At 36.5% G+C, this 15639-nt stretch overlaps 2 protein-coding genes across 6 annotated transcripts; both read left to right on the top strand.

The window, feature by feature from the left end:
- Nucleotides 1-1704: 1704 nt before the first annotated feature.
- On the top strand, nucleotides 1705-7606 carry LOC145160725 (eukaryotic translation initiation factor 4G-like). Of its 5 annotated transcripts, none has more exons than XM_079080046.1 (9): nucleotides 1705-1829; nucleotides 2081-2295; nucleotides 2398-2543; nucleotides 2707-2856; nucleotides 2947-3020; nucleotides 3113-4183; nucleotides 4261-6710; nucleotides 6794-6988; nucleotides 7064-7606. In XM_079080046.1, the coding sequence occupies exons 2-9, from the start codon at nucleotides 2114-2116 to the stop codon at nucleotides 7392-7394; spliced, it is 4599 nt and encodes a 1532-aa protein (XP_078936172.1). In that variant the 5' UTR covers nucleotides 1705-1829; nucleotides 2081-2113; the 3' UTR covers nucleotides 7395-7606. The 5 variants fall into 5 exon arrangements, with proteins under 5 accessions (XP_078936172.1, XP_078936163.1, XP_078936156.1 ...); XM_079080037.1 differs by having other exon boundaries at nucleotides 1708-1935; XM_079080030.1 differs by having other exon boundaries at nucleotides 1708-1935; nucleotides 2077-2295.
- A 1567-nt stretch (nucleotides 7607-9173) lies between these two features.
- On the top strand, nucleotides 9174-11437 carry LOC145160717 (phytosulfokine receptor 1-like). The gene is made up of 2 exons (XM_079080009.1): nucleotides 9174-10856; nucleotides 11040-11437. The coding sequence occupies exons 1-2, from the start codon at nucleotides 9197-9199 to the stop codon at nucleotides 11249-11251; spliced, it is 1872 nt and encodes a 623-aa protein (XP_078936135.1). The 5' UTR covers nucleotides 9174-9196; the 3' UTR covers nucleotides 11252-11437.
- Nucleotides 11438-15639: the final 4202 nt, after the last annotated feature.

The following is a 15639-nucleotide window of genomic DNA, read 5'->3' as shown; positions in this document are numbered from 1 at the left end:
AGGCAATCTAACCGGGAGGTTGTGGGCCAGGGTAATCCAACCGGGAGGTTGTGGACCCAATACGTGACATGCAGGGCAATCCAACCGAGAGGTTGTGGGCCAAGGTAAGCCAACCGGGAGGTTGTGGGCCCAAAATGCATGATTGTATATGTTATGTGTTGTGTGGTGGTATTTCGGGGGAACCTACTAAGCTTTGGCTTACAGTTTCAGTTTATTGTTTTAGATACTTCAAATGACCGCGACAAGGTGTAGGCGTGATCGTGCACATCATTTGGTTTTATGTTGTTTGGATTTTGTGATACTTTGATGACTAAAATACACTTTTGAAACAATGGTTTTGTAAACATTTTTGGTTATTGGTTGTTTTTGAAAAATTAAAATTTATTGTGATTTTTGGAATGTTATAATAAACTTCGATTTTAAAATGAAAATTTTTAGTTTACTTTATTTAGTTAATCACTGAAAAAACGACCAATTTTTTTCCCAAGAAATGGATGATGATGCATAGAATATATTTTTATTATAAAATTTGACACAAAAAATAATTTTTTCATGAAGACCGTTGTGTCGTCGAACTTTTTCTTTTTCTAGAAGTATTGTAATTTTCCCCCCAAATTATCTATCATAATAAAGTTGGAATAATTTGAAAAAACATATATATATATATATATATATATATATATATATATATATATATATATATATATATATATATATATATATGTGTGTGTGTGTGTGTGTGTGTGTTTATTTTAGGGTAGAATATGTTTGAAGAAGTAAGAAGACTCTAGTCCATATTTGCATCAAAAAGAAGACGTAAAAACGTTTTTAGTTTTGCGGTATTTTAAAAACTACAAGTCTACGGAGGTTAATGTCTGCACGATGCAGACAAAGAATCCAAGAGATTTTGGAGACAAAAAATAAAAACCATCTTAACAACAACAATTTGAATAACGACACTACATCTCATAATTTACACACATAAAAAAGATAGGTAGAAAAAAAACTATCATTAAAAAAGTAAACTACAAATTTGGTGTCAAATTCTAAAATTGTCATAATATCACTCAATATGTTTATATATCATTACAAACATGATCCTTGTGCTTCACTCAAACTTTCATGTTTAGTCCAAAACATGAAGCCAATTTATATAGATCATGGACCACATCCGTAAAAAATCAAACTTAAAGTTGAGACAATTTTAAAGTTTGGACTAAACTTATAATTCTGTTAAAACATAAATACAAAATTTATAATTTACTCTTAAACAAATAACAAAAACTTGGACTTTAAAACCACAAAGTAGGTTTGATATACAAGAGTTGTATTTAAATCAGGACTTCATTTTCCATATTCAAAATTTAATTATATAGACATTAGTCATCCTTAACTTTCCTTATTTAAACCTCCACAATATATACATATAAATATACATATATATTACGTGCTCTTCTTTAAATATACGATATGCATATTAGTTGGTGAATATTTAAAAAGGAACACACGTGGCGCGTGGAAGTAAGAAGGCAGCGCGTGAACCAAAACGCGTGGTATTAACACACAGAAAGGCCTCCAATGTGTGTAAATTGTGACACACCAACACACATTTAGAGAGAACCCGAAGGATCCGTCAACGCGCCGCGATTCGGTCGGATTATTCATCTCCGAAAAACCCTACCTTTTGACCACCTACCCAGGGCCAGTTTGTTACCATCCATCACCCTCTTCTTTCTCTCTCTTTCTTTCTTTCTTTGTTTCTCTCTCCTCTCACACACACAAACACCAAAAGCACATACTAGTTCTCTCTTCTTCGATACTGGCTCAAGGTATTCCCGCCTCTCGACACAACAATTCCTAAACCCTAGCTTTCTCTCTCTGTCTCTATCTCTTTCTCCTTCAATTTTTTTTTTTCAATAATCCTTGTTACTTCTGGTAAGTAATTAAATGAAAGCACGCATCTTTTTCGTTTTGATATTGTCATGTTAAAATCGACTGCTATGGTTAATTACTGTTTTTGATTGGAGGGGGGATCTGAGTTTCGTCAATTTGATTTTGTTATTGAATTTGATCGAGGAAGGAAAAAGATTGGGTCTTTTAAAGGTTTGAATACATGTCCGTCAATCAATCGAAGGGTGACAAGAACGAGCCGCAGCAGTACAGAAGAGTAGGTCGATCCGGTAACTCATCCTTGCCAAGGAACTACTCCGGTGGTGGTGGGAAGGGCGGCGGCGGCGGCGGAGGAGGAAGTAACACCGCCCCACCATCCTCCTCCTCTTATTCTTCGCAGAGAAGGTAATTTAAAACTAGGGTTTGCTACATTATCTACGCGTCTGTGTATGTATGTGTGAATTTAGGGTATGTTTTTCATGTTCGTGATTTGGGTGTTTTTTTTAGCTTTAAGAAGACGAATAATCATGCTCAAGGAGTACAACCTAGGGTAAACACCCCGATTACAAATTCAAATTTGGATTTGTCGAATTCTTCTACTCCCGGTGGCGCTAGTGTAACCAATGGCGCACATTTACAACCGCCGGCACGAGGTATTCTTACTCAAAATCCCTTCGATTTCCATAATTTCATCTTTCTAATCCCAAAAACTACTACCCCTTCCACTCTATAACACAAAATTCACCCTGAAACTATGATTCTACTCGATTCAAAATGCATACTTTGTGTATATTATCGTTTTATCTATATTATTAGGTGCAACTGGTGCTCCATCTACAGGAGCTACTCCAAAGCCATCTGAAACACCAATTCAGAAGAACACCCCAGGCCTCCCAAAGGCTCCTCCACAGGGTAACACAGCTGTTCCCAGTTCTGATGTTACTGGACCTTCAACTCCAACAAAAGGTATAATCGAAGTGATTGTAAACTTGTAACTACAACAAGGGTATTTTCGTAATTTTCTTGTCTACTGATGCTCTTTTTTATTGTGTTCAGGGCCTGCAGATGCTTCTAGGGCATTTCAACTTCAATTTGGATCAATCAGTCCTGGTATCATGAATGTAATGCAGGTAAATGTCTATTGTGATAGAGATTTTGTAACTTGAACAAGCCAAAAGGGTATTTTTGTAATTTTGTAATTTTGTTCTTTTGGTGTTTGTAGATACCTGCTCGAACTAGCTCTGCCCCACCAAATTTTGATGAACAGAAACAAGCTCAAGCTCGTGTTGATTCCTTAAAAGCTAATAAACTTCCAACTCCATCAATCCCAAAACAAAGAAAAGATGATGTTTCTGTTTCTGTTTCTGTTGTTCAAGGTAATGCCCCTGAGATTCATCATTCTATTCCAAAACCTAAAAAAGATAACCAAACTTTATCTACCCATTCTACCCCTCAAAAGCTATCTGGGCCACCAATCCCTGGTGTTTCAATGCAAATGCCATTTCACCATTCCCCAATACACGTCCCTTACCCTACTCCAAATCCCCAAATGCAATCACAAGGAATGCCAAATATCCCCCTCCCAATGCCCTTACCAATGGGGAATCCACCACAACAAGTATTCGTGACACATCATCCAATGCAGCCACAAGGGATCATCCATCAAGGTCAAGGTATCAACTTTTCTTCTCCACAGATGCCACCTCAGCTTGCCAACATGGCAATTGGTGTTGGACAACATTACCAGTCACCACCACCACCACCCACCGGAAAACTGGGTGGTCACCGGAAAACCGTGAAAATCACTCACCCTGACACTCATGAAGAGCTTAGACTTGATAAAGGGTCAACAACCCCTAGGCCCCACCTCCCTCATGGGTCCCAGCCTCTTCCTTCTTTTCCACCTGGACACCCCATGAATTTCTATTCTAACTCTTTTAACCCTAACCCTATTTTCTTCCAACCACCTAATAATTCACAAACACAAACAAATAGTGGATCTCAGCCACCTAGGTTTTATAATCAGGTGACAGTGAAACCAGCTGCTAATGTTGTAGTACATGAAAAGGTTAGTGTTAGTGAGTCATCTTTGTTAGGTAGTGTCCCTGTTAATGACAAAAATGACAAAAATGACCTCCCCAAAAGAAGTGAAAGAACACATGTGGAACCTGAAGTTAAACTATCTAATGCCACTTTTGGCTCTTCCCAATCTGAGAATTCAACAAATTCGGTTTCTTCTGTTGAGGATTTGGCCCCACTTGTTAAAGATGAACAGATAAAGCCAGAAAAGAAGGTACTTTTTTTAATTTTTTAATTTTTAATTTTTTTCGTGTGTTAAAAATGTAACCTTTTGTGATTTGTCATATTCAGATAGGTGAACAGTTGGATACTCTTTCAAGCTCTTCTTCAGAAGCCTTAAAGTCAACTCCTGTAATTGAAGTCAACGAGGAGGTTTCAGAAACCACCAATAAAGTGGTGGCTGTGGATGTTGCCGCCAATGCTACTGGCGGGTTTTTAGGTGGTAGTGGTGAAGAAGGGGTAAAATCCAGTGAGACAAATCTTGAAATTTCCCTTGAAAATCAAGAACCAAAGGTGGAATCTTTGGAGTCAAAAGAACAAGAAAAAGATTCGATTTTTCCCACCAATGAGCCTGAGGACACTAAAATCAATGATGATCAAATCTTGAAATCAGATATTCAAGTTGATATTTCCGTTTCTACCCCTGAAGAGGATATGGGGAAGAGTGGAAACTCAGTGCCTTCAATGGCTCCATCTTTACCCGATTCCACAAAGACCAAGGGCAATACGGGTATTACAAATACAAACACTAACACATCTAAATCAAAAAAGAAAAGAAGGGATATTTTGAAATTTGCAGATGCTCAAGGGACAACTTCTGATCTTTACATGGCATACAAAGGTCCAGAAGAAAAGAAAGAAACCCCATGTTTTGAAACCCTAGAAGCCTCTTCAACACCTCAAAATCAAGATATTGATGAAAAAGAAAAACATGTCAACAAATTCGAACCTGATGATTGGGAAGATGCTGCGGACATTTCTACCCCTAAGCTTGAAACAATTGAAAATGAAGGATTATCCAAAAAGTATTCAAGAGATTTCTTACTAAAATTCTCTGAACAATGTAATGAACTCCCTCTAGGGTTTGAACTCACACCCGATATAGCCGAAGCGGTGATGTCAAATCTTGCTGCCCGAGAACCTCGGGCAGCTGCCCGGACGCTTGACCGCCGCCCGAGTAATGTCGGGCATGATGACCGGTGGAATAAACAAGGGCAAATGGGGATGAACTTCACCGGAAATGTCCCGGGATTTAGGCCGGTTCATGGCGGTGTTTTGAGAAACCCGCGGGCTCAACCGGTGTTTTCCGGCGGGATCTTGGCGGGCCCGTTGCAGTCGCCAGGTGTCATGCAAAGGAACAACTCAGATTCGGACAGGTGGCAGCGTGTGAGTGGGAATCAAAGAGGGTTAATCCCGTCTCCAAACACTCCAATGCAAGTGATGCATAAAGCTGAGAGAAAATACGAAGTGGGAAAAGTAACAGATGAAGAACAAGCAAAACAAAGACAATTAAAGGGAATTTTGAACAAATTAACACCTCAAAACTTCGAGAAGCTTTTTGAACAAGTCAAACAAGTCAACATTGATAATGCGAACACTTTATCCGGTGTAATTAATCAGATTTTTGATAAAGCATTAATGGAGCCCACTTTTTGCGAAATGTACGCTAACTTTTGTTCAAGGCTTTCTGTCGAATTACCGGATTTTAGTGAAGATAATGAGAAAATCACTTTTAAAAGATTACTTTTGAATAAATGTCAAGAGGAATTTGAACGAGGTGAACGTGAAGAACAAGAGGCGAATAGAACTGAAGAAGAAGGTGAAGTGAAACAAACTGAAGAGGAGAGAGAAGAGAAGAGAGTGAAAGCGAGAAGACGGATGTTGGGGAATATAAGATTAATCGGTGAATTATATAAAAAAAAAATGTTGACTGAAAGAATAATGCACGAATGTATAAAGAAGCTATTAGGTCAATACCAAAGTCAAAATCAGAATCCCGATGAAGAAGATATCGAATCATTATGCAAATTAATGAGCACAATTGGAGTAATGATAGATCATCCACGTGCTAAAGAACACATCGACGTGTATTTTGACACAATGTTGAGATTATCAAACAACATGAAACTTTCTTCACGTGTCAGATTCATGTTAAAAGACGTAATTGATTTAAGAAAAAACAAATGGCAACAAAGAAGAAAAATCGAAGGCCCAAAAAAAATCGATGAAGTACACCGAGACGCAGCCCAAGAACGACACGTCCAGTCGACCCGTTTGGCCCGCGGGCCGAGTTTCAACTCTTCCACCCGCCGGGTCGGACCCGGTCCGGGTCAGAATCCGGGTCAACACCCGGGTCAAGGCCATTTGTTACCATCTCCGAATTCGGGTTTTCGCGGGATGGGTCCGGGTCGCGGGTATAACCAAGATGCGAGATTTGATTTTGAAAACCGGACTTTGTCGATTCCGTTGAGACCGATGAGTGAAAATGACGGAATTACCCTTGGCCCACAAGGTGGGTTAGCTAGAGGGATGTCGGTTAGGGGTCACCCTAACCACCACCACCAACCCGAACCGAGTCCAAGTCTGAGTCCGCGGGTCCCGGTTGGTCCGAACGGGTCGAGTCAACCGGGTTATGACTCGCCTTCGGCTCGAGTGTGGGTCCCGGCTCCGGTTCAAGATAAGATGTGGCCGGAAGAACGGTTACGTGATATGTCAATGGAGGCGATTAAAGAGTTTTATAGGTAATGTAATAATCGTAATTATTATTATTATTTTTTTAAAGTTTTGATTTTTGACTTGTGGGGGTATTTTGGTAATTTTGCAGTGCGAGAGATGAGAAGGAAGTGGCAATGTGTATTAAGGAATTGAATGCACCGAGTTTTTACCCATCGATGATATCGATTTGGGTGAATGATTCTTTCGAGAGGAAAGAAGTGGATCGGGATTCACTTGCTAAGCTTCTTGTGAATCTTGGAAAATCTCAAGATGGAATACTAAATCAAGACTCACTTGTTCGAGGGTAAGTTTGAAATGAAATGACTATGATGCCCTTTGAGATTCCAAATCTTTTGACATATTTTTATCAAATTTGTAGATTGGAATCGGTTCTTGGAGCATTAGAAGACTCGGTGAATGATGCACCGAAAGCAGCGGAATATCTTGGGAGGATAATCGGGAGATTGGTGATGGGAAATGTGGTCCCGTATAAGGAGGTGTGGCGGCTGATATACGAAGGGGGGGAGGAGCCAGGGCGGCTGGTGGAGGTGGGACTGGCGGCGGAGGTGGTGGGGGTGATTTTGGAGATGATTGAATTGGAAAAAGGGAATCAGTTTTTGAATGGGATCCGGAAAGAGTCTAATCTTCGTGTGGAGGAGTTTCGGCCTTCAAATAGTAAAAAAGCGTTGAGATTAGATAAGTTTGTTTAGAGGGAGTGATATTGATGCTTGTTGAATCTTTGGTTAGAAAAAACAAAAATGGAAGTGGTTTAGTGTCGAGGGTTGGATAGGAAGAATTATATATGTTTTGGGGGGTTTTCTGATCCTTTTTTTTTATTATTATTCTATATTTGTTAACTTGAGAAAGATTATTATCTGCATATGCAAAAAGGTTCAAATGAGCATCCAGTTTATTTATTTAATTTTTTATTTTATTGTTCCGATGATTGTTGTCAAAGTTAAACTAAACGATAACTGTTCTTTTGAAATAGAATCAAATTATATGGCAAAAACTATCGAAATCAATATTGGTCGTTGATGAATAATATCTATAGTTTTGGAAAGTTATCATCTGATTTTTAATTTATTTTGATTTAGTTAGAAAATACGATTACTAATTTGCCCATAAATGATAATTATGAACAGTTTTTATATCCTTTAAATAAAACTGATTCTATGGTTGAGATGATACTTTTCTTATATATAGATGTTAATCATGTTTACTATTGGTATTATTTCGACGGTATTAATTAGATATTTTTAAGTAAATTATTTTAAAAAAAATATATGTGGTATAATAACTTTTTAATAAATTGGTGAAATAATAAAGATAAGATATAGAAAGTGATTTTTTTTTTGTTTTGAGTAATATATTTCAAGTTTTAACCCATTTAGTAAAACAGGTTGATATGACACGATATAAAAATTAAACTGATAAGATTAATGTAAAAATTTCAACTCGAAAATGATCCATTTATATATATTCAAGACTTTTTTTTAAGTCTTAGATAAATTAGTATTTTCATTCTTTCCACCTCAAGACTGTATGTTCCAGTGGCGGACCTTAGTAGGGCATTTGGGGTCCTAGGCCACCGCTCAATTTCCAGCACGCAGTGTAATTTTTTTTTTTTTGTTTTTTCTATTAGGTGCACCCGCTTGAAGTACGAGGGACACCCCTACTAAAACAGTCTGCGTCCGCCACTGGTATGTTCATTTTTTCTGTGTTGTCTCGCTCTCGCTTGATCACTCCCTCCACCTCATGACCTCATCTCTTAACTCGGTAACTTCCATTTTATTCTCTAAATTTCTCATTTCCATCTCACAACTTCAATTCCTTTTATTTTTTTGTTTTGCTTTTTTCCCTTTTTATCTCTCAACTCCTATTTTTCAACATGTAAATTTTTTAAGTTTAACATGACATAACATATTTATAAGGCCTAAACCCTAACTTGCAATCCGATACAAACTTGACATGAAAATATTTAGGTTTACACGACATCATAATTAAACGGATTAGATTAGTGTCAAACTTTTCTGAACCTGTTTAATGTTTCCACTTGACACGAAGGGGTGTGATTTAAAATAGTTTGCAAGTTTAAGGGTATATTGCAAATAAGTTGACTGACGCGCGTTAACATTTTCAAAGTTGAGACTTTGGTGGCACTTGGCAGTGCTATCTTAGATTTGTTTATGATCAATCGTCTCTGTCTGAATAGCACAATCTTCCGCCATACCTTAGATTTGTTTATGATCAGTCTAATTCTTCTCTCGACCTGTGTATGTTGTCAAATATCTCCTTATTCTTACTTGGAAATAGAAGGCGAAATTTCAAATCAGAACCCTTGTTTTAAAATTCTTCATCTTTTGATGCATCCATTTCGCCTACAAATCTGAATACGTTACACAATGGATCTTTGAAACCCATATTCTCTGAACCCTGAAATTCGATAGCTTTGTTCGTGTTCTTGTGTATTTTAGTCAATATAATCCTAGATGGTGGTTGTATTGGAGATATGGGTACTTGTCATAATTCTTGTGGTTTCTCTTCAAACTCGGTTCTTGTGATTTCACAGAATCTGACATGCAATTCTGATGACCTAAGAGGATTAAGGGGTTTCATAAATGGATTGGAATCCCCAATTGTTGGATGGTGGCCAACAACTTCATCATCTTTATCGTCTTTCAATTGCTGCAATTGGATCGGTATCACTTGTAATTCCTCTTCTGGTAGGATTGTAGGATTAGAACTCCCTGAGAAAAGATTAACAGGAAGCTTCTCCGATTCATTTTCTAATTTAGATCAGCTTAGAACCCTCAATCTTTCACACAATTACCTTAAAGGCCCTCTTCCACTTTCGCTTTTTCATCTTCCCCATTTGGAAGTAGTTGATTTGAGTAGTAATCGATTAAACAGGGTTTTACCAAGTAACATAAACCTACCTGCACTTCAAGTTTTAGACCTCTCTGATAATTCCTTCATGGGTTTCCTTCCATCCCTGTTATGTGTTAACTCCACCGGAATTGGAATTCGTGTTCTTAGATTTGGTATGAATTACTTCAATGGAACTATTTCACCCCAATTCCAGAATTGCCCTTCTCTTGAACATCTGGACGTGGCGTTCAATTATCTCTCAGGCGTTATACCAAAGTTCTTATTCAGGTTACCTAAATTGATGGAATTGGAACTCCAAGGTAACATGTTCATGGGAATCGAGGGAATTGGTAATTCCTCAAGTCATCTTGTTCGTTTGGATATTTCGTCTAACAGGCTCTTAGGAAATTTACCCGATTTCTTCCATAGCTTTCCGAACTTAAGCTATTTCTCAGCTCGTTCCAACAATCTGTCGGGTGAAATACCTCCATCGTTGTCAAATTCACAGTCGATTTCTACCATCAGTTTGAGAAACAACTCTTTAAATGGTTCGATCGATTTTAACTGTTCTGTGATGGTTAATCTTACCTCACTTGATCTGGGCTCGAATAGCTTTTCAGGCACAGTACCTGCAAACCTTGCGTCTTGCCAAAAGTTAAAATATTTAAATCTCGCAAGGAACAAACTCATAGGCGAAATCCCAGAAGCTTTCAAGAATTTTCCTTCTCTTTCTTACCTTTCGCTTTCCAATTGTAGCCTCAATAATCTGTCAACCACTCTTAAAGTCCTCCAACACTGCCCAAATCTAACTTTTTTAATTCTCACCATGAACTTTCATACCGAACAGCTCCCGCCTGATAATCATCTCCAGTTCAAAGCACTCAAGGCTCTCGTAATCGCCAATTGCAGGCTCACAGGTAGCATTCCGCCATGGATGAACGGTTTAACACGGTTGCAGTTACTTAATTTGTCATGGAACCGCTTGACCGGTTCAATTCCGGCGTATCTGGGTGATTTGAAGTCTCTTTTTTACTTGGATTTATCGAACAATTCCTTGTCGGGAGAGATTCCCAAAAGTCTGACACAGCTACAGAGTCTGATTTCACGAGATATCTCATTAGAAGAGCAGTCACCAGATTTCCCGTTCTTCAAAAGAAGAAACACGGGCTTTAGACGAGATATGATGCTCTTTCCACCCTCAATTGACCTAAGCAGTAATCTCCTCTCCCACGAAATCCCGCCGGAATTTGGCAACTTGAAAAAACTACACATTTTGGATCTGAAACACAATCATTTATCAGGTACGATTCCGAGTTCTTTATTAGGGATGAGAATGGTAGAGACGCTTGATTTGTCATATAACAATCTCACCGGAACAATCCTTCCATCTTTGGCGAAACTAAGTTTTTTATCCAAATTCAGTGTCGCTCACAATAATCTGAGGGGTTTAGTCCCTAATGGAGGTCAATTTCTAACGTTTACAGACTCAAGCTTCGAGGGAAATCCCGGTTTATGTTACCTTGAGCGTCCGATTTACACTTGTGACACCAGAACTTCGATCCCTGTACCATCAATTAAGAAATCAGAAGAATTCAAGCTCCCACTTATTTTGCCTGTGTTCACTGGGTTTGGAACTGGTTTCCTTGTCACCATCATCATATTGCTTGTTCTTCCTGCAATTAAAGAAATACAATGAAAAGGATTAAAGTCGCTAATGTCCCCCATGTCCAGTGAGCTTTCTCCCAGTCCCTACTATCTATGCAGATAAGACATGGATTGTGTTAGCACTGTTATATATTCAATCAATTATGTGTATTATGTCAAAATGTGTAGTGTTTACCCTTAACCCTTTAACTACTTTTTAACGTGTATTTGGAAAAAAAAAAAATAACCTTTTTTTTTTTGAGTAAAAATAATCATTTTGTCCTTCCGAAAAAATATTTTTTTGGCCAACGTCGGAATGAAATTCCGGATTCCGAACTAAAATTTTGGAATATGAGCAGTACCCTAGAGTGCCTAATTCCGGACTAAAATTTTGGATTTCAGAAGAAAAAAAAACTTCTAGAACAAGTTCGAAATCCGAAGAATGATTCCGGAATTTCAAGAAAAAAAAACATTTTTTTTTAATTTAACAAAAAAGTTAAACAAACATAATAATATGAACTATATACAATATGAGTACATAAAATTAAGTATTTTATTGAAAAACAATGACATTAAACATCACGAAATGTAGCATTCAGAATACCAGAAAAACAAAATAACTTCTTTGAAAATAAAAATTTTTAAAAAATTGAAAAAAGATGAACAATACTCCGGAATTAGGCATTCCGGAGAACGTGGTTATTTTTCAAAAACTGAAAAAATATGGTTATTTTCTTTGAAAACCTCGTTTATAATTGTTAGTTTACTCAATTTTTCATATTTCAAAATGTGGTGTGTTTAGTCTTTACTATACATTTGTGATTTTGTAATACTTCCGGAAGAGGATGAAATGAATTTTCTTCTGGATCATGGATCATCAACTGAATACACATTTTGAAAAGATGAATTTCCTTTATTTAATATTTTTTTACTAAGCTCGCTATCAATATGCTCCAAGTAACCTAATAAGAATAAGAGATTGATCATAAGTTAACAGGAAAAAAAGAAAAAAAAAGACTTAAATAACCCTCTCCATACCACTGATTCTTGAGTTTCCCAAAACAACATAAAAGCATCGTCTAACTTTTCTTGCTTCACACCCTAAAGACCGCATCATCTTGCAATAATATCTTGGGAAATTGAGTTCTAACCCATATAAACGATTATTCAACTTATAAAGTTTTTGAAAAATAACCACTATGTCCGGAATAAAACATTCCGGAGAATCAATATTCATTCCAAAGCTTCGACTCCGGAATCTGTCTTTGTACATTCCTGACAAAGTCAATTCCGGAGTACGATAGTAAATATCGTACATAGATGTGACATTTTAGAATCAAGAACACACATTTCGGACATACATTCCAGACCCCAAAACAACATTTTTCGTCCCTATATACAAATGGTATCCCATGTAGTTAGTCGGTTACTTCGGATAATCCGTAATTATCTATTATAACGGCTTCAAGATGAGTTTCTCATACAGTGAGCACGAAGAAAGATTTAGAATCAGTTCTTGCAACATTAGAACACTCGATGAACAATGCTCCAAAAACAACAGAATACCCTGGTAGGATGATGGGGAGATTTCTGCTAGGAAATGTAATCCCATACAAAGACGTGTGGCGGCTAATATAGGAGGGGGGAGGGGGGGGGGGGAGGGCAGGGTGTTTAGTGGAGGTGAGACTGACGGCAAAGGTTGTGGGAGTGATTTTGGAGATGATTGAATCCGAAAAAGGGAAATAGTTTTTGAACGAAATTCAAAAAGAGTCTAATCTTCGTGTGGAGGAATTTGGGCATCCAAATAGTAAAAAAGCATTGAGATTAGACAAGTTTGTTTAGATGAAGTGATTGATGATAGTTGAATCTTTGGTTAGAAAAATCAAAAATGGAAGTTTTTTAGTGTCGAGGGTTGGATAAGAACAATTATATATGTTTGGGGGTGGGGAGTGGTTCTGATCCTTTTTTTTATTATTATTCTAAATTTGTTAACTTGAAAAAGATTATTATCTTCGATTGCAAAAAGGTTCAAATGAGCATCTAGGTTTTTTTTTTCTATGTATTGTTAAGATATTGTTGTCAAAGTTAAAGTAAAGAATAACTTTCCTTTTGAAAATTAAATGAACCAAAAATATCGAACTCAATATTTGTCATTGAATCATTTGATGAATTTCTATGTTAGGATGGTGTAATTGGTATAATGTCATGACTTTTGTAATTCTCTATAACAACTTAGTAATCAATTTTAATCATGTGTATAGATATTTTGGGTTATTGTCACTGTTTACCCACATACTTTTGATTTTGGTTTTAAAAGATCATTATTCTATTTTTTGTGTGCTATGGATCCTTAAACTCTATTAGTACCTGCTAAATAAGGGAATATCCCCTTTCGTTTCCGATTGTAGCCGGTTAAGAGGGTTTATGTGGCCACATAAGTTCCGACTTAGCATGAAGACCTAAATTAATGTCCATACACAAGGAAGGTTTGATTGGCTACTTCACTCAACTTCATTCCATAAAATTTCTCTCAAGGATGTAATTGATTTCAACAACACAAACGAATCAATCATGACTAGATTTCGACTTTTATGGATTAATTTATGTTGGTTTTACTAGTGTTTGATTGATACATATCCTAGCACGTTAAAATTCTAATTTTTATCTCTTATCTGCAAGTTTTGTGTAGTTAGATGACCCTTCTAGTTACATGAACTTGATATTTAGTTATTTATGATAATTGAATTACTAGATCTAGTGATTGAACAAATCCTATGGTTAGGTGGTAATAGTTGGTAATTTTAATTGTGTTAGAGAGCATTAATTATCCCTATTATGCGCTTGAATTGCTTGTCTTGATCATAGATAGATAATCATTAGATCTTGTCATTCATAGTCCAAATAACCTTAAAATCAATTAAGTGTTCACTTGGTGCGTGACCATTGTAATAGTAGTTCATGAATTGATCAAACACTAGGAAATCGGAACAAGATAACTAGTAACTTCATAATTTGGTAACCAACTAAATAACCCATTGCATTAGAAATCAACCATAGGGTAAAGGTGATTCGAAGCTAAACGAAAGTACTCCATAATCTTGAATTAAAAACATTTCTGTTTTGTTTGCTTTAGTTTAAAGTAATTTTAGTTGCAAGTTAGTTGATATTTAAGTTTTTCTGAAATTGAAAAAATAGAAAAAAAACCCCCCCCAATTTATAGTTTTTTTCTAGTTTAATTAATAGCATACTTTCTTATTGAAATTTTCGTTCCCTGAGTTTAACACCCTACTTACTTTACTATACTATTACGTGACTAGGTACACTGCCAATTTGTGTTTTAGCTGGTTAAATTAGTTAGGATTTATAAATATTAAAACTAGTGGTATAAAAATAACACATCATCAACTTATGTGGTTGCTTTACTTGCTGCCCATAACATGTTCTCAAAATGGGCTCCATCAAATCTTTTCCTAAAGTTAGGAAAGATGTGTCTTGCACACTGCCTGTGCTCAACATGAGATAGTAGATCCTTGACAACCTTTTATTACTCCCTATAATACAAACAAGAAGTTAATAACATAACAAACAATAAGTTAATAACATGGAAAAAAACAAAAGTACATTGTGTTGGTTAGACATTAGTGTCACTCCATTTCCATTGACTAGGTCAAGATCATTAATAAGTAAATCCAAAAACCATTTCTAGTTGTCTTTATTTTCTACACAGACAACACACCATGCAATAGGAAATATATAGTTATTGACATCCCTCCCTACAACAACAAGCAAGTCCCCTTTACAAATTACTTTGAGGAATCATCCATCTAATCTTATTACTCTTCTACAACCATCCATCCAACCTTTTTTCAGTCCATCAAAACAAACATAGAATTTACTGAAGTAGTTTATACCATCTGACATTAGGTTAATATCTATTCTCACAGTTGAACTAGAGTTTGATCTTCTTATTTCCTCGACATAGGACCATAGTCTTGCATATTGTTCCACAATATCGAATTCAATTATACTCAAATCATGTTTCTTTTCTCTCCTGCATTGCCCAACACTAACCTCTATTCCAAATTTTGTCATAACCTTAATTTTAAGTTTTCTATGACTCAGTTTCTACCAATGCATAACTTTCTTTGTGAAATGACTTCCAATCCATGCATAAGTTACAATTGACCCCATCTTCAAATTCCTAACATAATGGTGATCATAATTAAGTTATTTAACCTAGAAAGATTATGAAGTTAGGAAGCTTGGATTATGGTTTGGATACAGAATTTGTGCATCTTGATCTATCTTCTCAAGGTATAAAGTCTTAACCTTGATGACTTCTCTTGTAGATCTAGTTTTGGGTGGTATTGTTATGTTTTGGTCCCAAGATTGTGGTTCTTGTGAATAGAAGTTACTCCAAAACCTTTGAGCCTCATATTT

The sequence above is a fragment of the Lactuca virosa genome, chromosome 1 (genome assembly GCF_052849685.1).
Source record: "Lactuca virosa cultivar CGN04683 chromosome 1, Lactuca_virosa_CGN04683_v6, whole genome shotgun sequence".
In the NCBI taxonomy this organism is placed as follows: Eukaryota; Viridiplantae; Streptophyta; class Magnoliopsida; order Asterales; family Asteraceae; genus Lactuca; species Lactuca virosa.
This window is presented reverse-complemented; position numbering and strand designations above follow the sequence as displayed.

Coding starts and splice junctions, on each gene's coding strand:
- LOC145160725 (XM_079080046.1), top strand. CDS start 2,114: ATGTCCGTCAATCAATCGAAGGGTGACAAGAACGAGCCGCAGCAGTAC. Junction 3,021..3,112: donor GTATCATGAATGTAATGCAG/GTAAATGTCTAT, acceptor TGGTGTTTGTAG/ATACCTGCTCGAACTAGCTC. Junction 6,989..7,063: donor CAAGACTCACTTGTTCGAGG/GTAAGTTTGAAA, acceptor TCAAATTTGTAG/ATTGGAATCGGTTCTTGGAG.
- LOC145160717 (XM_079080009.1), top strand. CDS start 9,197: ATGGGTACTTGTCATAATTCTTGTGGTTTCTCTTCAAACTCGGTTCTT. Junction 10,857..11,039: donor GAAACACAATCATTTATCAG/GTACGATTCCGA, acceptor TAACGTTTACAG/ACTCAAGCTTCGAGGGAAAT.